This window comes from Porites lutea, chromosome 9, assembly GCF_958299795.1.
Source record: "Porites lutea chromosome 9, jaPorLute2.1, whole genome shotgun sequence".
Classification (NCBI taxonomy): domain Eukaryota; kingdom Metazoa; phylum Cnidaria; class Anthozoa; order Scleractinia; family Poritidae; genus Porites; species Porites lutea.
In genome coordinates this window covers 29308992-29333873 of record NC_133209.1, presented here as the reverse complement: position 1 = coordinate 29333873, position 24882 = coordinate 29308992, and the positions used below count along the sequence as shown (strand labels likewise).

The window sequence follows — 24882 nt, the reverse complement described above, 5'->3', positions numbered from 1 at the left end:
GATCACGCACATCTTATTTTGCTTGCCTAATTTTTGTGATGTCCCTTTAATCTTAGAGCCGGGCACAAGCTCTAGATACACCCTTGCCTAGTCCCTAAACGGCGTTTTTCCAATTATTCTCAGTCAATTCATTTCGGTGACGTATCCGAGGCAAACGGGCGGGAAACATTTTCCCATTTTCGCTTGCACCATGCGTCCCGAAACCCTTTGGCCACGCGGAATAAATAAATAACAAGGGCGTTCAGGCTGCTGGAAATTTTTCATGGAAAGAGTGAATATTGATCTTTATTTTAGAAGGCGTTTTGCAGTCCCAAAAGTTTAAAAAAGCAAAATGTTTTTTCCTGTTCAAAAAAACGCACGAACATTTGGAACACAGAGCAAGTCTATTTGTCCTTTCGTTGCTGACTAGCGATTACTAGTGGCTATAGTTCGATATAGTCTTCTTCTACCTCACTTTATATCTAGCCGGATGTTTGAAACCTTTCTACCAAATAGACTTCTTCCGTCAAACAGGTTGCACGCGGAAAAGGGACGTCTGCACGCAGGCAACGAAAATACATGCTCTTCTGAAAGGTCAGCTCTCCCATCCCCCAATATAGCTCGTTGGGGGGGCGGGGGCTGACATTTGATCTAACCCCCTCTTGGTCCCCTAAAATTAAATCGACGCCCCGTGCGTTATTAGGTCATTTACGGTACATATACTGATATTAGAAAAATCCTCCCTTTATTAAACTTTCCACTCCTTTCACTCGCCTGAAAAACACAAACAAAATTCCGCCTCTTCTCCGCTCCCGGTCGTTCCCTGCGGATGGCCGGCTATTTCCGAGCTCTCAAGCATTTCCCGCGGAAATATGTAACATAATCCCATGAGAGGTAGCGGTCGTTCAAAACGGAGGGAGTCAGCGAGCTCGCTGCCTGTTTGATCCCTCGAACGGACAAGAATTTTGTCTTTTCGCAAGGAACCTGCAAAGATGAAGCGTTTTCAGACTTCTAAATACCGAAATGCTGCTCCTAAGATTCCCAAGAAAGAGGTAAACGTTAAGGATTTTGTGATTTTCCCATTTAAACAACAATCTTCCCGTTGTGCATCAGCTGGCCGAAGTTTCTTGTCTCAGCTGATTTTGTTGTTAGGTTAGTCTTTTCCGGCTTGCTTTGTAAGGAAGAAACAGATAACCCAGCGATAACTTAAATAATAAAGTACGCTTAATTATTGTGGAATAGTTTTAGAGTTGTCAATGTTGAGAAGTCGATGACCCCATGTCAAGTATAGCTACGGCTTCTGAATGTTGGTGTCATTAACGTCTGCTCCCTTGGAACGAATTTGAAAGTGAGAGGACAAAACGGTTAGAATCACTGATGGTCTACTCAACTGTAAACTTTAGAGGTCTGTTCTTGTAAGGGGTCTGTGGGTATCCTTTCCCACAATTATATTTTCACGCCCCCCCCCCCCCCCCCACCACCACCACCCCCACAGAAGAAAGTGGAGGAGCACAGGCCCACCCGGCCGCCCTACTAGTCCTACGGCCATGACCATAAAATGAATGAAAGGTTGCTACAGTCTTTCTAGGATCTGAAGCACTGTCATGAATTCTACTGTTTGTAAGTACTGTATTTTTGGTTGAGATCATAACTTTCTTTGTTGAACTTGTATTTCAAGTTTCAAATGTCCTAAATTTATACCCTCTTTAAATGGTGGGTGGAACAGGTAGTTTTAAAAGGTCATTTTTCACTATTAACACCTTGATTCCCTCCCAGATCACAACTGAGAACAAGTGAAAAGCTCTTATTAAATACAATAGAAGGGTTTCTTGAGAACATCAGCTTGACTGAGAGACTTATTAAAATGTCTTGTAAACAGAGAAATATTTTGGCAAATTAAATTTGCTATCGATCATAAAATTATAAATTTTATAATGAAGAATGATGATTCATAGCATTTCTATGGAGGTAAGGTGATTGACTCCCACACAACAGCAGAAATATTTGAAACCAAGTTGTACCACCGCCATGCAGCACAACAAGCCTTGTTCTGCTAAATGACTTCAGAGCTGTCATGTGGGGCAAGTTAGTGGGGCATTTATTAGAGAGGTGCATCCAATATAAGAAGGAAAGTGAAGAGGGTGGCATATATTAGACAAGAGGTGCTTATTTGAGAGAGGGATTACAATAGGTGGAGAAAATGCCCCCCATAAGAAAAAATAAAAACTTTTGACATTTTAGCTTTGCTGATCATTTTCTTTTTCTTCTTACCTTAATGTTCTATTAAGCAGTAGATCATATATTTAAATGCTATTTTGTGCCTTATAAATAATAAATTATTATTATATATTATTATTAAGTACTCATTTTGCATTTTGCACTTATATGCTGGTACTGATACAAAAATGATTTTATGGGTATTGACATTATTTTAGGAATGTGTTACTGGTATCCATGTTGGGACCTTGAAGAGTTCTTATGGAAATCACATCAAAGCAAGTGACAGATTCATGGTATTTAATGTGGACACTGGAGGTAAGCTGCATGTGTGCAACAACAACAACAACAACAATTTTATTCTTGCATGCACTAGCGGTTAAATAGCTTGCCTCGCAAATAGCTTGAAAGCTAGTTGTGGTGGGGCAAGACAAGTACGTGAATAACATATCTACTAAAAACAAAAAACACTGCACTTTACAAAGCCTTGCACAGTTGAAATGAATAAAACAAAGAAGTTCAGTGATCTAATTAACTACTCAGTACTTACTGACGTACTTTATTAATTAATATAACAATGCACTAAGATAAGGAGTCAGTCTTAAAGATGAATAACACAGAAAAGGAAAGTTAAAAATTTAGCAAGTATATCTATCTACAAAGACCGACTTTTTAAATGATTGCAGGGATTGGAATATAGTGATCTTCTTTTTCTAAGATATCAAATTGCAATTTACGGAGAACTTTCTTGAATGTTTTCTTAGGCAGATCTGTTATATAGTGTGGTATCTCATTCCACACCTTAACTCTGAGCGTGGAAAGCTTTGTATTTCTAGTCTGGCACTTTTGACGTAAAACTTTCCGGACGTGGTTGATCATGTATTGTATCAGTGAACATGAGATGTTTTCTGAATAAATTAATATTTTTGTTGGGGCTTTCTCATTATTGATATTGTGAATTGAAATAATATTGATACAGACTCATGATAAAGAAAAGTTATTGGTAGCAGGTTAGCTTCAAGAAATTAATAATGGAATTGTATGGTCATGCCAGTCTGCGAAGTACAACAAACAAAGTGCTCTTTTCTAAAATTAATTTTTGTTTTAAGATATAAGTCTTGCATGCCTGACTCTAGGCAGTAAGACCATAAGTTAAATAGATGTTCAGTAGTATTGGTCGAGGTAGAAAGTGGCGTAGCTTTGCAACGAGCGCAACATTTTAAAATTATGATTTTTGTAACTATAGAATCAATGTGCTTATTAGTGAAGAAGCTGGTAGAGTGCTTGACACTACAGTACAACTGGCAAAAATGACAAACATTGCTGCTCTGCTTTATTATCCACGAACCATTTTAGTGTAGGTCGAAATGAAATAAATCCAGTTTGAAATGGTTTCAACTTTGGTTGATTCTCAATTTCTTTTAGGGCTAAGAGACAGAAAATTGAGTATCAAAGTAGAGTGAAACCATTTTAATGTGAATTTCATTTTGACCTACAACATATACATGGTGAAATGAAACTATTTTACAACAAGATTCCTGATTTTATGGTACTTGCATTTTTAGGTGTAAATTTTCTTATCTTTTTTGTCTAAAGGAGGAAGTCTTGGTGTTCTTCCACTTGGAGAAAAGGGCAGGAAGGATCATTCACTTCCATTGCTTCATGCACATTCAGGTATCTACCACTTTTCCTCTTTGCTTGTAAGTTACTTTCTGTTTTTTGTGTGTGACAAGAGGAGACAGAAATTCTAATCTCCAGGTTGCTGTCAAACATGATTGGCATGTATATAGCCAGCATATGTTTAGACTTCCGCTAAAAATGAAGGGAATACAGTCAACTCCCTTGATTGCAGGCACTGTTGGGACGTCAAGTTTGTGTCCCTATTAGTGAGAGTCTGTAATAGGGAAAGTTTATTTTCGTCATACGTTTGCAATTTATTTTTGCTGTAAATTTAGCTGCTGTCCTCATTATCGGGGTGTCTGCAAGGCAAGAGTTGGCTGTACATAGAATGCAATCTGATCACACCAGTGGGACATTCTATCACTCACAATCTTCAGTGCTGGAACAAGAGCGTTCTGACCTTCGATCAGAAGCCTGAAACTTGTGGGCACTCCCTAACCTTTGATTATTACTAGTTACATTGTTGTACTGTCATTGTTTTTATGTAGATTTTATTACTGACATGGACTTCTCGCCCTTTGATGGATCACTCCTTTGTACTTGTTCTTATGATCGAGCAGTAAGTATAAATATTTGAATAAATGACTGGGAGAGTGTTAAAAGAGACATCATCATTATGTTTATTTTGTAACTGTGAAAGGTACACCAATCAAGAGATGTCTAGAGAATGTGAATGAGACCAGTCCAGGTGTAAAGAGAATTCACTTTTAATCAGGACCATCTGGCCAGACGAGTCTATATTGTTCCCAATAAGCATTTATGACAGTGATGGGTTGTTAGCAAAAATTCCCAAGAAAAGCCTAATATTCCTTTTTATAGTGACCCGTCCAGTAGCCTGCACCACAAACGCAGTTGAAGTCCGTCTGTGAAACAGTGCCAAAATTCTTGTTCTGGGCCACCACCTGTGTAACAGGATTTGAGTATATACCACGATTGGCCTGTTAGTAAAGCCATTGTTGATTTGCCCATCTGGCCCGGGTTGTTTGAAGCTGGGTTAAGATAAGCCAGGGTTAGTGCGAAATTTGAACTCAGATATGGGAGCTTAAAAAGCAAATTTAGTTTAATTTTCTTTGCCTACAATTTGATGATTGGATACTCTAAAAAGAATAGAGAAAATTATCTGAGAGAGTGCTTTTGATAAAAAGATAAAGCATTGTGGGTTACAATTTAACCCCTGGTTAGCGCTAACCGGCCTTCAAACAACTGAGCTCAGGTTGAAAAGGAATTCAACAAGCATTTCCAGTAATTCATTTAAGCCATTGAGGGCCCAGAGCAAGAACATCAGCACAGCTTCGCAGATGTTACTCGGCAGAGTTAAATTACGTCAGCTGTGATTGTCTGTCCAGCTGGCCAGTTCTGACTTTTGGCAAGTGCTTTTGATACAGATGTACAGTTCTGCCATAACACTCCAAAGCAGGGCTTAAAGGTAAAACGTGGGTTACACAGACTCGGAGGCAACTCAAAAATTTGTTTTTGAATAGTACCCGCATTTCTCAAAAGGGCCCTGTTAGGGGAAATTCCAACAATTAATATCATGGCATTAAAACAAGGACACAGGACAATTGAAATGGCAACAAAGACGTAAAGGTGAATTCGAACTGCAGAAGTGACAAAGACGTGAAAATACCAACATGGGCAAGGCTTCCTGCTCTATGCGAGAAGTAATGTGTAAAATTCATACTATAAAGGACAAACACCCCACTTTGTCCCCCTAAAATGGTCCAAGTTAGATGAGTGTATAAATCTCTTTAGTGATATCTAAGTGGGTTTTCACTTTCCAGATAAAATTATGGGAAATCCCGGATGAAGAATTTAAGGGGTTGTCCAAAGCTCTTTGTGAACTTCCCATGCAACATGTGAGTATAGAATTAAATTGCTCATTGTGATATTTTTACCTTTGCTTTGTTTGACATGTAACTAAGATGTTTCTTTTTTCACATTTTTTGCTAAGGGTCGTGTTGAAAATGTCCTCTTCCATCCTTCAGCAAGTGAGGTGAGCTTAACCTAGTACATGTAAATATGGGGTTTATAACGGTTTTCCATTCGGTTTGGTTAGGCCATCCCTTTTTTTCTTTGTTTACCGTCAAATGGGTTTCCTGATGTTGGGTTGGTCGGTCAGATTGAAAAAAAAAACCTAAAAAAAAATCACAAGAAGTTTCGGAATAGTAGGCTCTGGTACCCCAGGACGACGTTAAAAGTTAACATTCACATATTTGGATTAACAAAATGTACAATATACTCTGAAAAATGTTCATGTTTTTGTTCCTGTTTTTCTCTATGCTGTTACTATGTTAAAAATGGTGCAACTATGTCGTTACTTTTTTTTTTTGAAAACGCCAAAAATTTGGGTCCGTCAGACGACGGTAAAAGGAGAAAAAGGATGGCCTTAGTTAAGGAAAGTCAACAGCTAATAATTAAATTTTGGCATGTCTCTCTCACTCTTTTTTCATCATAAGTATTGTCTTTTATTACAGGTACTTGGTAGTTCATGTGATAAAACTCTTACAATCTGGGATTTACAGAAGCAACAGCCAAAATATGGTGAGTATTATTATAAACTACATAAAGTCATTGCATAACTTATATCAATATTATTGTGATAATTGTTACCATTTCAACAAACATTTATCGACTGAAAAAGGCAGTTTTGTGGATAAAATATAAGTTTGAAATAGTTAAAAGGGCTCGCACAATCTTCAAAAGGCCTTGAATTTCAGTGGAAGTCCTCAAAATGTCCTTTAATTCTAGTCAATATAATCTTTAAGAAGTCCTTAAATTTCTCCAATCATCCTTGGATTTTCACCAGACTTGGAGATAGCAATATGAAGTTGAGATTTTAAGTACAAGTTTGGGTATTCCTGTTTTTGAAATTTGTTTAGTATTAGTCTTGCCCATTTCACTTGGATTCCTGTCACACAGTGTAGTGTTTAGTGTTGTTGGCAGCCCTTTTTGCTGTGAATTTTGCCTGGAAAGTGTGCCTTTAATTTAAAACAAGGAAGAGCCTTTGAAAAACAAAAGTAGTTTCCAGAACGTCCTTGAAAAGCTCCTAGAAACAGATCTTAAGTTTGTAAGCAAACCATGCTTAAAATTTAGCAGTTAATTTTTTGTACAAAATAAAGTTTTCATATGGTTAAGATGCTTTAACATTAAAGCCTTGTTCAATTTGTTGTACATTACAGAATTGAAAGACCACAAGGATTTGATTCAGAGTTTTTGTTGGAAAGTAGACGGTTCATTATTAGTTACATCAAGTAAGGTACATGACTTTCTTCTGTGTTGTAAGAGATCTTTCCTGAAGCTTTATGATACAAGCAGTAGAAGTTAAAAAAGGTGTTAATTGAACCAGTAACAGTTGACTATACCAAGGCCTTTATTTTTCTTGAAGTGGACAGGAAAAAAATGTTGTAGCTGCAAGTATTGTCTTAGAATAAAATTCAACCGTAAGCTGATTTATTCTTTCTTTTTTTCTTTTACATTTGCCACATAGAATAAATATTACAGAAAGAAAAAGAAAAATATATATATTACTAAGATTGCAAATTTACAGGGCAGGAAAAGCTACAAAAATACTTCAAAATTGAATGTAATACTAAGTAACTTGACTTTTTTAATAGATAGAGTGGCGAGGAAGCCCAATAGAAACTAAATAGCTTGAAGAAATTGGGTTCCTCATACCTAATTATGATTTAATGTAAGCTGCCATATCATGGTCAGGCGAGTTTAATTTATAGCTCTCTCCATAAATGATGATAAATAGGTGAACTTCATGTATCTGGGAACCGAGGAATGAAAAAATAAGATGAAATGAAGGTCATTGCAGTTAAAGAATGCAACTTATGCAGTTACGGAAAGAAAGCCTGAAAAATTTAGGCTTGCAGTCCTCCAAGTAGTTGAGCTAGCAAGCAAACTGGGAGCTGGTCATTAATTTGGTTTGTTATGTCATATACTGTATGTTCTTCCATTTTATTTCAGGACAAGAAAATTCATGTGGTAGATCCTCGAAGCTCTTCTAGTGTTGAGGTAAGTGCATAGTTTATCTTAATAACTCTATTTAATAAAGATTATAAGTGTGGAAATAAATATCTTATTATTTTGTGCATAGTGCACGTGTATGCTTCTACATGTATCTATTTTATTATAAAGTTGAAAACAAAAAGAATATAGTTTTTACAGCTGAGTTTGTCAACTCCTTGATCAAAACATATAACTTTTCTGGTTCATTTTTCTTGTGATAGAGGTTAATACTTTGATGTGGTTGCTTACAATTGTCAGTGAAGAATGAATGATTACATATTGTATTGTGCTGTAGGAATGTGATGGCTTTGGAGGAAGTAAGGATACTAGACTGTTGTGGCTAGGAGATACCGACCGAATTCTTGGCTCTGGGTTTACTGCGGTAAGAATAGTTGTACAATTAGCCAAACCTCCCTTATGTGGTTGATTCCCTTTTGACTAGGTTTTGGTATAAGTACTTTCATGCACTACAGGAATAAAGAAGAAAACTTCAATTTGTTGGTATTCTGTTGAAGCTCTCCTTAGAACGTCTCTCAAAAGTAACCAGCCTAGTTATGCCCCTTTCTGTGAAACCCTCTTTAAACTGGGACTTGAGCTCTTTAATGAGATGTCAATGATCTCTCCATTTAGTGATCACAAGTACTTTGTGAAAAAAAAAAGATACATTGACAAATTTGTGAAATCACATGCTTAATTAAGGGCTTGAAAATGGTCCTGTCCAGAAATAATATTGTTTCTCTTGCTGGGCAAGTCACTTTTGAGGCTCACTTGTCCAATAGGTAAGGATGAAGGCAACTCATCCTCTAACAAAATCATCACCTAAGACAAGCAAGTAGCATCTTGCCCCAGGCTAGGAAAATGGAATTCAATTTTTCTCAAGCCCTGCTTAATACTTCTTAATACTTAATACTTCTTCTTAATAGCCCTTGTGTGTTGATTCTCTACTTTGCATGCTTCTTATGTTCTTCAAGATAGTTATTAACAATGCTTGTGACTTACTTGGTCCTTTCAAATGCATCATTGCTACACTAACAGCTTCACTAAAAAAATGTTTGGTTATATAAGTCCCCACACACAGTAATGTATTTTATCATGTATTGTATGAACGCCCTTGTATCATGATCAACATTATATTTATGGGAAAATGTATATTTGCAGTCCTGCCTAGTGTTTGGTGAATCTGTGCTGTAGATATAAATAAGTAGGTAAGTAAATAATATAAATGATAAAAATGTTAAATGTTTTTACAGTCTAACAAGCGTGAAGTTAGAGTTTGGGATGTACATAATATGAGCAAACCAGTGCAGACACTGAACTTTGATTCATCATCTGGAGGGTAGGTGCAGAATTTATAGAATTGTTTTTTGATTTATAGTTGTAAGGCTTTAGAGTATTGTTGGCTTAAACCCTGTGATGACCATAAATGTTCCTCCACATTTCTTCTTCCAATGGGTTGTATAATATGGATATGTGTGATAAATTAATCAATGTAAATCTTCAGTGGAGTTCATTTGATTCATCCATGTGGGAAGTAGCAATACTCCAGTCCTAGATGAATCATATGGTTAAGGAATACAGGCAAGGCTGGAGGGAGCCTGAGAAAACAGCTGACATTTTGTGATACCACCACTGGTTTGGCTGTGAAATGGCGTCTAAGAAACTAGTGCAGAAATTCCATACTGATGACTTGTCACTACCCAGATCTAGGTAGTGATGAGTCATCTGTATAGAATTTCTGCGCTTGTTTCTCAGACATCATTTTGCGAGAAAATCAGTATTGGCGAAACAAACTGTTGGCTGTTTTCTCAGGCTAGGATAAAGGCTTCAAGATAAAAGTACTCCATAACTTAAATGAAAAATATTTTTTAAATAATTATTAGACTGTTTCATGCTATACATAACAATGACATTGTCAAGATGTCGCAGGTTAAAAGTAATTAATATCATAATGTCTTAAGAGATCTAGAACTCTCTCTAATAGAAATGAAATGCATAGCTTGTTAGGTGATTCCTGTATTAAGAAAGATTCTGATGCTCTTTTAAAGTAAAGCAATATTTAATTATTATTGAATTTAAGCATTCAATTTATACTGCTTCAAATTCAATTTTTGTTTTCCTGCTCAAATAAATGCAGGAATTTAAATATTTAATACAGGTGTCAGCTGGTGACCAGAGAAAAAATTTTGGTCACCAAGTCAAACTTTTTGGTTATGAGTTTTTGGCTTCAAGGTATCCTATGGTAGCCATATCAGAGGAGAATGCTAGTTCACTGACAGCATCCTTTTTTTGTCGTTTTCTGTAGAACTCGTAAAATCTGTGAACAATATTATAGTAACAGTTACCCTTGACTTTATTCAGAAATCCTTGAACTTCAGCATCAGCTTGTTCATATTAATGTTAATCTTGTCATCTTATGTTTCCTTTTTTTATTAATTCGGTGTCTGTTTTATGTTTATGAGGTGTTTTGCCAGTTGGCGACCAGTTCTTAAGATGTAGTCACCAGCACTCCAATTTTAGTTGAATTGGTGACCAGTGAGTCATAATTTCGAGCCTTGAAATGCATTTCATAGAAAAATGATGTTGTGTGTCGTATTCGGTAATTAATATAACTTATCCATTTTTAAATGCAGCATACTGATGCCATTTTATGATCCAGACACCAAAATGCTGTTTTTGGCAGGAAAGGTATAAATCAATATTAAGTTAATTGCTTAATTAGTTTCCCATTGCTTGTGATCCTATTTTTATTCATAGTCCAGTTGACATAAATCATTTTAGTCACTAACTCAAACAATGTTTAATTGGTACCCGGGTAATAATAAATTATACTGTTAAGGTGGCTGGACAGAGTTTGATAGGCTGTGGATCATGACCAATCATTATGGTGTCACTTAAGACTTGTTGCAGGTACAAAGCTCAAAACAATTTGGCATGAACAAAATGTATTTATAAGACATGACATTTATTAGGTTTTAAAGTAAGATTTTTATTGTTGCCATGGCAACCTGGATGATTGGAAACAAGCCTAAAATTTTGAATTTAATTTGGTTAAATGAAATTTAACTAAGTTAACCACCACGACCTTAGCAGTCAAGCGGTCCATAAGCTTTATAGTGGTCAAACGGTCCACAAGCTTAGTGGTTAAACGGTTCACAAGCTTAGCAGTCAAGCGGTCCACAATAGGCTCACATGATATGTGGTAGTTTTGTTCACAGTTACAATCTTTAAGTTCTTTATTGAGCATTTTTGTAGCGGTCTGTGGAGTTCACACCGTTTCATCAGTGTTACGGTGCCTGGAATGGGGTATCATGGCTGGGTAGCAGGGATTTACCAGCCATAAGGGCAGCCATAAGGGCAGTATTCTGTCTGTCTATCTCTGGCTGGCCAGAGTGGAAGCACACATGGGTATCACAGGTACCCACCTTCGACTTAAGAGAGGCATTTGGTTAATGAGGTTTACGCCAAAATCAGTCATTAGATTCCTGTTTGAATTTGTACACAACTTATGTTATTAACATTTATACGTTATTTTTATCAGTTTAGTTATGGAGCTTTTTTATTTGATTGTTATGCAACAGGGTGATTCTTTTATTCAGTACTTAGAAGTCTCTGAAACTGCTACATCTTTCATTACTCCAGGTAATCATTTTTATCATCTTATACCTACAATCGGTGCTGTAAACACCAAAGTCATGTGCAGTTATTCATGTTTGTTCTATTCTTTTGATGGCCGTTAGCCTGCAAAAACAGCTATCTATCCTCGCTGCTAGGGAGGTTTCGTCACGAAAGATGTGTGCACCTCATGATGACGTAAAATCTGTCTAGAATCTGCTCAGGAGCTCTAATTGGTCAATATAGTATTTATATGACAGACAGAGGACAAAAGGCCCCAAAGGTCAAATGTAAATGCAATGAATCTATAAGAAAAACAGTCAATATTCATGGAATATTATTCTTCAGACGGAGAAACATTCGAGTTTTGCGGGAGCTCGTTGGCAGAAGAACAAAACTTTACCAATATCTACCAGGAGAAACTTACAATCAAACAAATACCCAAAGTTGCCTTACCCTTGGACAAGCGCAACACTAATGCAGCTGCTTTGTTAATCTTATTTAGTCAACTCGCAGATTTTAGAAGAACAGCACAAAGGAATGGCTACTGTTCCTAAACTTGCCTTGGATGTCATGTCCTGTGAAGTAGTGCGGCTTCTTCAGCTCGCCAAATCATCTGTGGTTCCACTGAGTTACTGTGTGCCTCGCAGGGTAAGGAATGAACAAATCCACTCTAAAAAGTTAAGATGCTCACTCTTCCTTTCTGTAGACTCTCTACCACTCAGGAGGTGGGGGTACTTCCTTTAATGGTCTATTGAAAGGGGTACCTTTTCCAGGCTTCAGGTGTATATATAAGGAAAGGGATTTCACAGGTTGAAGGATATGAAAGGTAGGGAAATCTGTCTTTTTGTTGTCTGAAAAGCCCAAAAGGGCTGACAATGCACTTAATGGCTGTGAAAAAGTCGAAGAAATGTTCTGAATTTGTGATTGATTCATATTTAAAAGACAGTGCATTTATGTCAGTTAAAAGAGATGCATTGTTCTCAACTAGGTATGTGAAAGGGGTACCATTTTTCAATAGGAGGTATACAAAAGGAGTACCTTTTCTGTGAAAAATGTTATATAAAAGGGTAAGGGGTTGGACCTTTGGGCGGAGCCTTGCCATATTAAACTTAGTTGAGTACACCCTAGGTTACAAAATAAATTCCAATATTAATATAGTTAATCCTTGGTGAATGGAAAAATGGTTTGTGATGCACGGCACTTGCAGTAAGATAGCTTATAGAATGATATAATCGTAACAAACATTCAAAGACATTTAAAATGTCTTTAAAGAACTAGATATTTCGGGTGTTGAACCATTCTTCAGTGTACAGAAAACCTTTGAACTATCCAATTGTTATAAAACGTTAAATTAAAGGGCCTGTAAATAGTGAGTTTAAGCAACAGGATAGTAGAAAGATAGTACTTGTCTAATAAACACAAATAGACATCCTCTTGATTGACATTCATCTGTTAGGCAGAATTATGAAGTACATTTTTCTCTTAATTCCAGCAACTAAGAGTCTGTGCACACATCGATTGTTGATTTTGTTTTGCGCTTTGGAGAAGAATGGAGTCAAAAAAATTTACCATATACAAAGTGAGATGTTGAGACCGCCCCCCTCCCCCACCCCGGTTAAAAGATGGCTTTGTTAACAGTTACTCATTTAGTTTCATTTGATAGTCTTACAGGGACTTTCATGGAGACTTGTTTCCCGACACAGTGGCACTAGAAGCTTCCATGACAGCTGAGGAGTGGTTTGGCGGATCTGACACCCCTGTAAGTCATGTTACCTAATTAAAACAGTGTAAGTTATAGCACTACAATGTTAGGTGTGGAGAGTAGGTGGATGTAACTTATAGTTAGAGGGTGTGCAGAGAAGGGGTAGAAGGGATTTCTTTTGGTTCTATTTTTCTTCTATTTTCCTATAAAAGTAGCCGGAGGAAATCTCCAGCCCCCGCCTCTTAATGACAGCTCTGTTAAATACCGGGGGTACTTTTACAGTCAAACTGGGAAAACCTTGAACACTTGAAATATTTCATGAATGTTTATTGTGTTAAGACCAATCACAGCAGAGATTAGGACATGCAAGCAAGCCACAAAACCACAAACTAATTAACGTTCTTGATTGCAGTTTAGTTTTCTCATGCCTGATTATCTTTTTTCTTGCAACACAATAACATTCCAGAAATATCTCTGGTGTTCACGGCTTTCCCAGTTTGACTGAAACAAGAAATTGACTACTTGATCACTTAGACGTGTTGTTTTTCACAAATTCAGATGAAAAAAGTGTCTCTGGATCCATCTAAGCGACAGGCAAAGCAAAAACCATCAGAGACAAAACCAAAAAAAACAGATCTGAAGGCAAAACCTGCGATAGAATCAAAGAAACCAGCTGTGTCTGCTGAAAAGGTAAATATTGTATATCAGAAGGGGGTGTCCTTGATCACCTACAAACAACCTTCTTCCTGGGCTATGAAATGACAGAATGAAAAAAAAATCATAAACAAAAACCCAACCAAATAATGAGACCTTCCAAGGAGTGTAAGGGACACGTGAGCTGGCCCTGAAAACTGGTGTCAATCGTCTCAGAAAGCACCTATAATCGACAGACAATGAGGAAAGAATTTCAGATAAATTCCAAAATTCAGTATCACAAAAATTTATGTGGAACCCACAGCAACATTTTCTCCCAAGCTAAAATGCAACAGTGACATTTTTCCTAACATACAAGGTGACAGACAGTCTCAGAAATGGCTGATAAAGCCACAGCTTACCTTCCCCCCCCCCCCTGGAAGGCATTGATAATAATAAAAAGTAAACTTGAGAAGGGCCTTATACAAAAGTACATTTTATGTATTGTACAGTTTGCTAATAACTTGCCTACATTCATTTAGTCAGCAGTTGAACGTAAAGAAGAAGCTCCCACAGCACAGGCTACCCATGCAGTCAGTGATCCTGTGCAAGAATCTCCAGCAAAACCAATAAAAGCTTTCATAGGTGTACGTACATCAAAGTTTAGACATCTCCAGGGCACACCCATGCACAAAAGCAACAACATTGAGAATGTACGTAACTTGAGCATTTCTCTGCCTGGAGACAGTGATGCGTTTCAAGTCAATCAAGAGTTTGTGACATTTCCTTTATCAGGACCTGGAGGACAGATAGCAGTGGTGCCAGTAAGTGTTTATTCATCATGATCAGAGTGCAAACCCAGGAGGGGTACTCCATATTTAAAGTGTCAGGGATGATCAGAGGATTTTTGGGGGTTCGAATTTTCGATTCCGTGATTTTTTTGGAAAGGAAAATTTGGCAAGTACTTTTTTGGGAGTGGCTTAATTAAGTAGTGAATTTGGGGGGTATTCAAAACAATGTGAAGTTTCGTGATAGTGCCAGTGTATCCTGGTCATGTGGGAATAAAGTAAAACCAAAGTTGTTTTGCGGCTGTTTTAATATTTAATGCATTCTGGTACTAAGGACTTTTTTGGGGTAAGTTTTTGGTCTAGGTATTTTCGGGGGGTTTGTTGGAAGCCCTGGGGATTTTTCTGAGTTTTGATTTTTGCCCCCATTCAATCATCCTGTCACTTGAATCTGGAGTACCCCACTGGAGTGCAAAGAAAGTCAGTTTTACAACTTGCCATTTCTTTGCATCCTACGGGACACGTGCCATGAATTATTTTGTGTCTTTGTGGATTTTCATGCATCAGGGATGCAGGACGCATAGGTAACAAAGTCACTGACACAGTTTAAAATTTTACATCCCCTTTTCTGATTGTTAGTTCCCTTGCCTTCCTTTTCAAGCTTAACAAACCTTGTCGCCTGCCTGACTCAGGATTACCAGCCATTCAGTGTGGAAGTAGTGTTCTTGATTTTGCCATGGATCCATTTAATAGGCAGCAACTTGCAGCAGGTGAGTATAGGTTAGAAGATTTGGGACACTTTGGTTGTTTACTATTTACATGGGCAAATCAGTTGCTTCACGGTTTTGGCTAATGGTAAGCAAAATTCAGGACTGGTAAATTTCATTCCGGAATATTATTGTGTTTACCATTTGTTCCATCTACTTGAAAAATGGCTGCGAAGGCCTAAAACTGGTATCAAAGATGGTTTCAAAGAATTGGAACACAAAATTCCATAAGGAACATTCCGACTGAGAAAATAGGACTACCTTTTAACGTGTACCATTTCTTCCAGAAATTTTCCACTGGGGCCACCCACTATGATTGCTGCGATCATTGAAGAAAAAAAAGTTCAGCTATCATATTGATCATATGGAAACCACTCTACAGGGATTGCAGTGATTTTTGAGATAGAAATGTTTCTCATTTCAGTGATCATTGTCACTGTGATTACTACGATTGCTGAAGAGTGGTTCCAAAATTATGATCGCTACGATTGGTGACCTTTTTTTTCAGCGATCGTAGCAATCATAATAATGGAAACCTGGCTTTAAACAGACTCATGTTCGTGATTTTTGTCCTGATTGTTTGGTATCCCATTCAAGAAGAGAAAGGACAATATTCATAAACGAGGGTCCATGTTGTCTGTAAAACATCACATCAGGAGATTTTACATTTGATTATAGTTGTGTAGAGAAGTTGGCAAAGAATTGTATTCATTAAAGATACATACAAAAGAAAATTGTACTTAATTTTTATCATCTCACTTTTTTTTCCAGCTTGTGAAAGTGGTTTTGTTAGTATTTGGGAGATTCCTGATGGAGGCCTGACTGAGACTTTAACCTCCCCTTTAGTGGTGTTGAAAGGTTAGTCAAAAAGTCTTACTTCTGCAAGTTACTGCATTTTGTTGCTTCAGTTCATCAGCAGATGACAACAACCTTTGAGATGATAACAACCTCCGAGATCTGCACAATTTTTCAGATCAAATGAAAGCTGAATCAAATAAAAATATTATTATTGTTTTATTATTCGTTTCAAATAATTCTTAGTGTAAAAAAGTAGCCAAAACATGCCCACCTCGACTGATGTCAAGTTTCCATCTTCATCAACCTGTTCCTTGCCAAATTCAGGATAAAAAGAGATCTTAAGTCTAACATGAGTTGTTATGCATCTCCATTTGACAATTCTTTCCTTTCCAGGACATAATGACAAACCAAACCTGGTCAAGTACCATCCAGTGGCTAGTGGAGTACTGGCATCTTCATCTTTAGATTTGACAGTCAAGATATGGGATATCAACAAAGCAAAAGCTCTGATTACTCTCACAGGCCACAGTGAGCAGGTAAGAAGGTCAAAAGTCAAATCTAATGTACCCCGAGAAAACAGCCAACATTTTGCGATGCCACTACTGGTTTCCATGCAAAATGACGTCTGAGAAACAAGCACAGAAATTCCATACTGTTGATGTGTCACTACCCTGATCTGGGTAGTGCTTCTAATTTATTGGTCATGCCTCATGGGAAATTTGCTTCCGTCAATCAGAAGTGCTACCCAGATCTGGGTAGTGATGTGTCATCAGTATAGAATTTTTGCACTCATTTCTCAGACGTCGTTTCTCTGTGAAATCAGTGGTGTTTTTTCTTTGAAACCTTCAGAGCAGAGGTACGGGTTCGATAGAGGATAACCAGAAGTGAAGCCTTGTCCCTTCACACTATACCACAATCGCTGTATTTGAAAGTGTCTCTACTCTTGCAGAGACAAATTGCCCGAAAATTGGGCAAAACCACTGCCCAAGAATGCAAACAACGCACCTCCGGTTGCCGTTCATAACTCAAAAATGCGCTTTGCTGTTGTTTTTAGGTTGAAATATGGAGAAAGGAAATAAGTGTCTCCCTGCAAATCACTACCCTCCTTCAACTTTGAAAAGTGCCCTGGGTGTTAGTTTAAGCATTTACATCATTGTTAGTTATAAAATTAATAAATAAATGTAAGTAAAGTAAACTTAAAGCTTTGAGAATTCATTTGTTTCGCTTGGCTTTAGGTGTTAAGTATGGCCTGGAAATCTGATGGAACTCGACTGGCTACCGTCTCAAAAGACAGCAAAGTTAGAGTATATGATCCAAGATCACAAGTTTCTCCTATACAGGTATCAAATTAGAATTTGAGGTATTTTTCTTCTTCTTTTCTTTCAAAGCATTGGGCTGAAATACTTGCTTTTATGTGTCAAGCAATTCTTTATTTGAATGGCAATTTACCCCCTCAATGTCCTTCTCTGCCCCCGGTAGAATTCCCACAGATCCCTGCCAGTGATAGGTTATTTTTCCATGTATTTCTTCCAACATTGTCGCAAATTTGCCTCTTCCTGTCCTTTTCTGTAAAGGAAACACCCTGTGAAACTTTGACAAAGTAACACACAGGAAAAAGATAAATAACTCAGTTTAGATGACTTGATATTTGTTGTTGCACCTCCATTAAGTGCAGGCAACCCTTGAGGTACGGGCAAGTGCCTGCTTAATGGAGGTTGCCTGTTCAACAGGGGTTCATCATGAATCAGCATAATCTTTAGCAGTAAGATCACTTTATTTTGAAACGAATGCAGGATGGAAGAAGCATTACTGGTCCACCACATTATTGGTCATCACCTTCTTTCTCAGACAGTATTTTCCTTCATCATATTCTTAAAATGAAGCCAAGCTATGTGTATCAAACGCTTGATAGACATGACAACAAGGGAGAACTCTCATTGGAACGGCCAAAAGGTGGCCTTCGCTGCTTAATAGAAGTTTAATTTTCCCTTCTTTTCTACAATTATTTTGGAACCTTGATTACTGGCTGCTTAACAGAGGGTGGCTGGCCGATTGAGGTGCATGGCCTTCCCCGCTTAAAATAAGTTTTATTTTCCCTTCTGTTCTACAATTATTATTTTGGGACCTTGATTACTGGCTGCTTAATAGAGGGTGGCTGGCCACTTGATAGGGGGCCCTTAATGGAGGTTTGACTGTATGAAGTAAACTAAAGGCTAATTTATCTTCACCATGAACCAAAGTTTCACCTACTGTAAATTGTCTCAGACAGGCCCTGGTCCTGCTGGTAGCCGTGGAGCCCGTGTCATCTGGGGGGGTCCTGAAGGGAACTGGTTGATTGTCTCTGGGTTTGGCAGGTAACTTTTAGTGCTTGTGCTCTTTTTTGTTAGGACCATATATCTACATAAGACTGTCTAGGTTTGTACACTGATATTATAGGCCTCTGTGTTTACGTCTGTAATAAAATTGTATTACTGTGACCACACTGAGACAAAAACTCAAAGGCGGTGAATTCTAACACTGAAAAACGGCTGTTGTTTTACTGACAAGTAGATAAGGTTGACATAAAACTAGAAAGGAAAGTACAATTGAAAGATCTTAATTACATGCAATGAGAAATGTACTAAGTAAACAAATACGAATACAAACTTAACTAGAAAATTACAACAGGCGAAATAATAAACCAAATAAAAGAGGAAACGAAAGAAAGACTATTATAAATTTGTCCAGAAAAACCAAAATACATCGCTGAACTAGCGAGCGAAGTAATCTCTGACCGCCGAGCTAACAATCATGCAACTTAAAATAACGGCCTGGTCACCTGACCCCAAAAGGGCGCGAAAATTACACTACCGCACGGTCCTGGTCTAGCTAGCAGCCACAATTACAATATGCATTTACAAACATCGCTGTTTGGAAATCATCAATGCCCAATTTTATGACTATTTATAAACCCCCAATAGGAAATTGGGGTCAACTTGTAAGGTTCACCTTTTTGCCAACATCCAATTGCTATAATCCAATAATTTATTGTTATAAACCTGTGTTTGTTTGGCCAGAAAAAAAATCCTTCTTTTTATTATTTTAGTAGTTTTTTTTTTTTTTTTGCCATCATTTGCCTGGTGTGGCAAGAAGGATTTTCACTTTCAGAGCAAGGCATTTTGCATTTCAGCTACCTGGAAGGCAATTGCAACAAGATTAACTCTAGTTTAACCTTACATTAACTTCAGTGACCTTTAGTGAGCTTTAAGCAAGAATAATGGGAAGAAAGAAAAATTTCCCTCTAACTTGCGGTGGACAAGATATGACATTATGTGGCAGGAATAGTATTTTTACCTGGTACATAACAGACCACATTTCAGGAAAAAACTGGGTTTTTTTGTTTGCTAGGATGAGTAACCGTATCATCAGTGTATACGATAGTCGTAACTTATCTGAAGCCTTGTCAACTTTGGAGTCCACTGTTTCTCCCTCTACATTAATTCCATTTTACGATGAAGATTCTGCTGTCTTGTTTTTCTTTTCAAAGGTATGAAAATACTTTAAATGCAAGGAAATATTCAGAGATTGTTAACATACACCATGCATTTTAATACCGAGGAATTTGTATAAATGTATAATGTAAGCTGTGACATGACAAAAAATTAATACTTTAAACCCAGACAAGGGGACAACTGTATGTGTTGGCACATCTTCACTGTTTTTTATGTTATCATTTTTTGTTAAGTTTTCCCACAATGTTGTAATATATTTGGCTGAAAGATTCAAAGCCTAGGATAGATACAAGAACTAGCTAGGTGCTTTTATCATGACTTTGTGCTTAAAAGTGGAACCTTCTAAATGATAGGAGCTAATAAAAAAATAAATAGAAAATAGCAATGAAGTACCAAAATTTCTTTTTTTGGCATGTCAACCTAACTGAAATTTTATATTTCAATTCTAAAACAGCCAAATTAACCTTAAGTGATCAACCTACTAATTTTACACTATAGAAGGTTGAGGTGCGATAAGCATTTTTTGTCATTTTAAAACTGGAGCCCCTGGGTTTTTCTCATATCAACAGTTTTCAAAAAATGTACTTCTTCATAATTATTTTCAGAGATTAATGATTTTGATTGTGATTTTTTTAGGGTGAAACAACTATTTTTGCTTACGAAATAAGTGAAGAAGCACCTCATATCTTTGAATTGTCGCACTACAGGACAAAGGAACCTTACCAGGTAACATAACATAACAGTGACGTAATGGTGTATCTTGTTAGTCATAAATATACTGACATATGACATACGTCTTTATAACTTGGATCTCTAAGACTCTGTTTTTAAACTAAAGGAAAAGGATCAGCCATGAGACAGTTGATACTAACCATACTTTTCTCCCCCCCACCCCACCATGGACAGGATGCTAGTCCTATAGTGGGGTTAACCCTAGTAATAATATTATTGGTTGCTGGTATCTATTGTTACATGTGGGTGCTGGAAGAAAGTAAAGTTTTTTTTTGTCCATGGAAACAATGTAAAGGCGTACCTAAGGCTTCAAAGCTGGACCTTTTGGTCAGCAGCTCTATGACATACCAGAATTAGCATACTATATCTTGTTAGTCATTATTTTAAGTAGTGACATACAAGCAAATAGTGTCAGTGGGGTGAAATATATGGTTAATTATGTCAATGCTCAATTCTTTGCAGGCAGTGGGCTTTCTACCAAAGATTGTATGCAATGTCAAAGAAGTAGAATTTGCTAGGGCTGTCAAACTGAACAAAACGTTCATAGAACTCCTCTCATTCCAGGTTCCGCGAGTGAAGGTTTGTTTCAGTTTAATAAATTTATTCTTTTAACATACTGATACTGATATGGTATTATTTGCTTTTTATGTAAATAGATGGAGTACTTCCAAGATGACCTTTTCCCAGACACAAGGGTATGGTGGGAGCCTGCATTGACTAGTGATCAGTGGTTTACTGGTAAAAATGGTGCACAGAAGAGGTTGTCACTTAGACCAGCTGACATGAAGCCATGTAAGCTTTACGTTATTTCAAAACCTTGCCTGGACAAAATGAATATTATGGAACTAAGAGTTAATGGCTTAATAGGGTTCCTATTAATGCACACGTGTGATTTTACGCACAAAAAATCTAAAAGGCCACATGCTTCTCATGAGCCCAAGAGTCTCAGGGATGCACAAGGATTGGTACTACTCATGCATCTTTGCAACCATTTTGGAAATCCCCATGTGTTTTATCGACCCGCCATAGTGTCTACTCAGGGAATATGTCCACCCAGAAAACACTATGTAACGTTTTTCAGCCCTCAAGGACGAAGCCAACCCATACATTGTCTATTGGACAGGAAAAAAAAAACTGATGTAGACCCTTGTGAGATTTCTGGAGCCAAGGAGAGTGTCTTCAAGTCCAAATGGCTTTATGAATTTTCATGGTTAATGTATATTTCCACCAACAACCAAATGAAATTCATAACACGTCTTGATGCATACTGATGTTCAGCAAAACCATCCCAATCATATGTACAGGGTGCAACTAATTTTCAGCGATCAGCCTTAGATCACCATCAATTAGGAAATGAATCCCTTTCACTACCTCTTTAGAAAATCTCATCCATAGTGGTGGTGTGGATATAAAACGAAATGGCTTGAGTGTTTGGTGTTGTTGTCTTAACAGTAAGTGAAGCACCTAAAGCAGCCCCCATTGCAAGAAAGTATGACAGCAGACATGAGCTTGTAGAAGTCAAAACCACTGAACAACAGAAAGAGGAGGTAACGCTTGCCTGCATGCAACTTATCATCTAAAACCAGGGACTTGTTTGCACTGGAAAATACTATTAATGATAAAATAAATATTCTATCATTAAGGTTGAGATGTTCTGGGGCTAGGGGATGGCGCTCTGTTATAACCTGGTTTCCTTTTTTCGAGGGCAGGGTGATAACCCTATGCCAAGAAAGCCTGAGAAAGTAGCGGACACTTTTACAACGCCACAACTGGTTTCCTTGTGAAATAATGTCTGATGAAAGAGTGCAGAAATTCCATACTGATCACATGTCACTACTTACGAAGTGAAATGTAATAGATACCGGACTAACCCTAAGCCTGTGAACACAGATTTATCTCCGGTGGTCTCTTCTCTCCACCCAAAAAATAAGAGAAATGACAACTATAGATACATCTGCACTCACAGGCTACACCAACCCTTGCAAGCTTGAACTTTCTTATTAACGACCAGCAATTTATTATTGTTTTTTTATTTGGTCTTCAGTGAATTCTCTGATTACTTTGCAGCTCTTGAATTCCATGGTTGAGAAATTAAGAAATTTTGATGATGACCCTCTACCACAGGATCTTCAAGAAGGAGTAGATGATGATGAATGGGTATGCAAAAAGTCCTGTTTAATTTTTAGTTTTCTTTTAAGTTTCAAGACCAGGGGTATAGATGGATGTGAAATTTTGGTCCCAATAAAAACAGGATTTCTCCTAAGGGCATAGTTACACTATGCGATTTTTTTGTTTTTTTGGTGGGGATGGTATTATTACTGACAGTCGATTGGTGGCATATTTGCTCTCACTTATTTCTGGATAAACCATAAAGTATGCTTCGTTCAGAAACCCATTCTATATATTGGCAGGAAAGAAAATTTGTAAAAACTGTAAACCTTAGAGATTTTGGGAGTAGGTTGTGTTGGAGGCAGGCAACTTTGTCCAGACCGGCTGTCAGGAAAACCCTTTAGGTCCCAAGAGTGACCAACATCAATTTTCTCCTAACAACATCAGCAGATCATCAAGTGTAAAGGTTATGAGAATTGCTAAATTGATTACCAAAGGGAGAATGCTTTGATCTTAAACCAAATTCTCTCAACTATTCTTAAAAGCAATGTATGCAGATCAGTCTGGAGAATTTGTATGTGGATCTTGGGGCTTAAATGGTTAAGATTCAGCAGGGCCTTAAGTATATGTGATACAGTCAAACTTCCCATAAGCAACCACCCAAAATGCAAAGATGTAGTGGTCGCTTACAGGAGGTGGTCTTTTACAAGAATCAGCCACAGGGGTCTCGTCCAAGAGAAGGTCCAGCACATCTACTTTTTCACAGATTATTTATTGCATGCAATAAAGTTACTTACATATGTAGTTGTTTGTACACTCTAAGTGGTGTAGTACACACAGCAAACAAAGAGACCATACCATGCACCAAGTGATCACTTGTTAGGGGTTTAGAATAATAAAAAAGTATAGAACTGTCAGTCCAAAAGTGGTTGTGGTTGCTTATGAGATTTGTTCGTTGATGAGAGCTTTTATTAAAGGGCTTTGACTGGGAAAATTTTGGCATTTCGCATAGAAGGGTGCTGATGGGAGGTAAAGGTAAAGCCACCATATTTTACGTTGATAACTTGTGACAGTAATAACTGATAAGCTTGTTGAGGTTGACGGTGCGCTCATTTTATTCCCCTCTCTCCATCAACGCTCTGTTTTAAGGGAATTTAAAGCTAGGCAAAACTACACAGTAAGGAGAGAAGTTGAAACAAGGATAGGATGTCACTGGGGATTGACCTTGGGACCTACTGCACTGAAGGCCGCGCAATAACCAACTATGCCACCCTTGCTGCTGGGAGGTGGTTGTTTATGGGAGGTGGTCTGTGACACATGGAGGTTTGATTGTATCTTATTTTTCTGCAATTTTTGTTTCAGGATGACTGAAGGAAAACAGCATTGGATATTTTCAAACCCTCAACAATGTCCCACGTCATTCATGCATAAATTGTAAATTTAATTCAATCCTAGCCTGTTCCAGGCTGTCAGATAGTCGAGACATCATAAAACCAAGGTCAAGCAAAAATATTACATGCATGATCTGTTAAAAGGGGGTAAAGGTTAGGGCCAAGACCTTTCACAGTCATTATACATGCTACCATGGAGCCTGGAACAGGTTAATACTTACAACGTTAGTTTGATAATATTTTTATATACTTTTAAGTATATAAATAAGTATATATTGTATATAAATAAGAAGCAATTTCAAACTGCATTCAGTTCCCCATCTGGGTCTTAAATTGTATTAATTTATAGAATGTTTCTCAAAATAAGATATTAAGTGTACATTTCACAATGAATTATTAATATCTACGTGGGTGATAGATTCTTTAAGAATGGTATGGTAACTGGAGAGAAATTCTGGATGAATAAAACAATAATAATTAATAACTGAACAGTATTTAAACAACAATTTCACAACAAAATGTTTATTTGGCAATACAGATGAAATTTGAAACAGGATTTTAGGTCACACTGAAAGGCTTTTTTTTTTTTTCGGTATTTCATACAACTGAGAACAAACATTGAAGTACAAGTAGCAGATGCAGCCTTCTCATCACGTGGATGTGAAAGTATTTTCTGTCAGTTTACTATTAATACGTGTTTTAAAGAAATAAACTTGCGCTTTCATTGTTTGGTTGTTAGTGATTTATTACCTTTCTTTCCAGAGTAAATGATAGAGAAAAAAACTCTTGGCTGACGGTAGGTCAACATTTGACTGGCAGTTTGCCAACAGTTGAGTAATTTTGAATTATTCAAGATGTATGAAGACTTACATCATGCTTATTTACCACTTTTGATGGACTGTTGGATTTGACAATCAAAGTGTGGGACAGTTAAGGGTTATATCCAAAGGGTTATCGACACATTTTAGA

General features: G+C 37.3%; 1 protein-coding gene across 1 annotated transcript; it reads left to right on the top strand.

Annotated features, from left to right (window-relative positions):
• The first annotated feature begins 891 nt into the window (after positions 1–891).
• LOC140947892 (coronin-7-like) lies at positions 892–24635 on the top strand. Its single transcript, XM_073397105.1, has 29 exons — positions 892–1031; positions 2415–2514; positions 3793–3870; positions 4365–4435; positions 5658–5732; positions 5828–5869; positions 6351–6417; positions 7056–7132; positions 7849–7896; positions 8186–8272; positions 9141–9226; positions 10521–10575; positions 11469–11529; positions 12008–12153; positions 13169–13264; positions 13766–13897; positions 14383–14664; positions 15287–15395; positions 16164–16250; positions 16584–16726; positions 17426–17530; positions 18456–18544; positions 19578–19716; positions 20318–20407; positions 20876–20992; positions 21070–21205; positions 21866–21960; positions 22481–22570; positions 23885–24635. Exons 1-29 carry the CDS (start codon positions 972–974, stop codon positions 23891–23893), a joined length of 2772 nt encoding a protein of 923 aa, XP_073253206.1. The 5' UTR covers positions 892–971; the 3' UTR covers positions 23894–24635.
• The last annotated feature ends 247 nt before the right edge of the window (positions 24636–24882 follow it).

Bases quoted from the DNA above. Each gene is read 5' to 3' on its own strand.
- LOC140947892 (XM_073397105.1), top strand. From the start codon at position 972: ATGAAGCGTTTTCAGACTTCTAAATACCGAAATGCTGCTCCTAAGATT. The intron at 11,530-12,007 runs GTAATCATTTTT...AATCTTATTTAG, and splicing joins TACATCTTTCATTACTCCAG to TCAACTCGCAGATTTTAGAA. The intron at 17,531-18,455 runs GTATCAAATTAG...AAATTGTCTCAG, and splicing joins CACAAGTTTCTCCTATACAG to ACAGGCCCTGGTCCTGCTGG.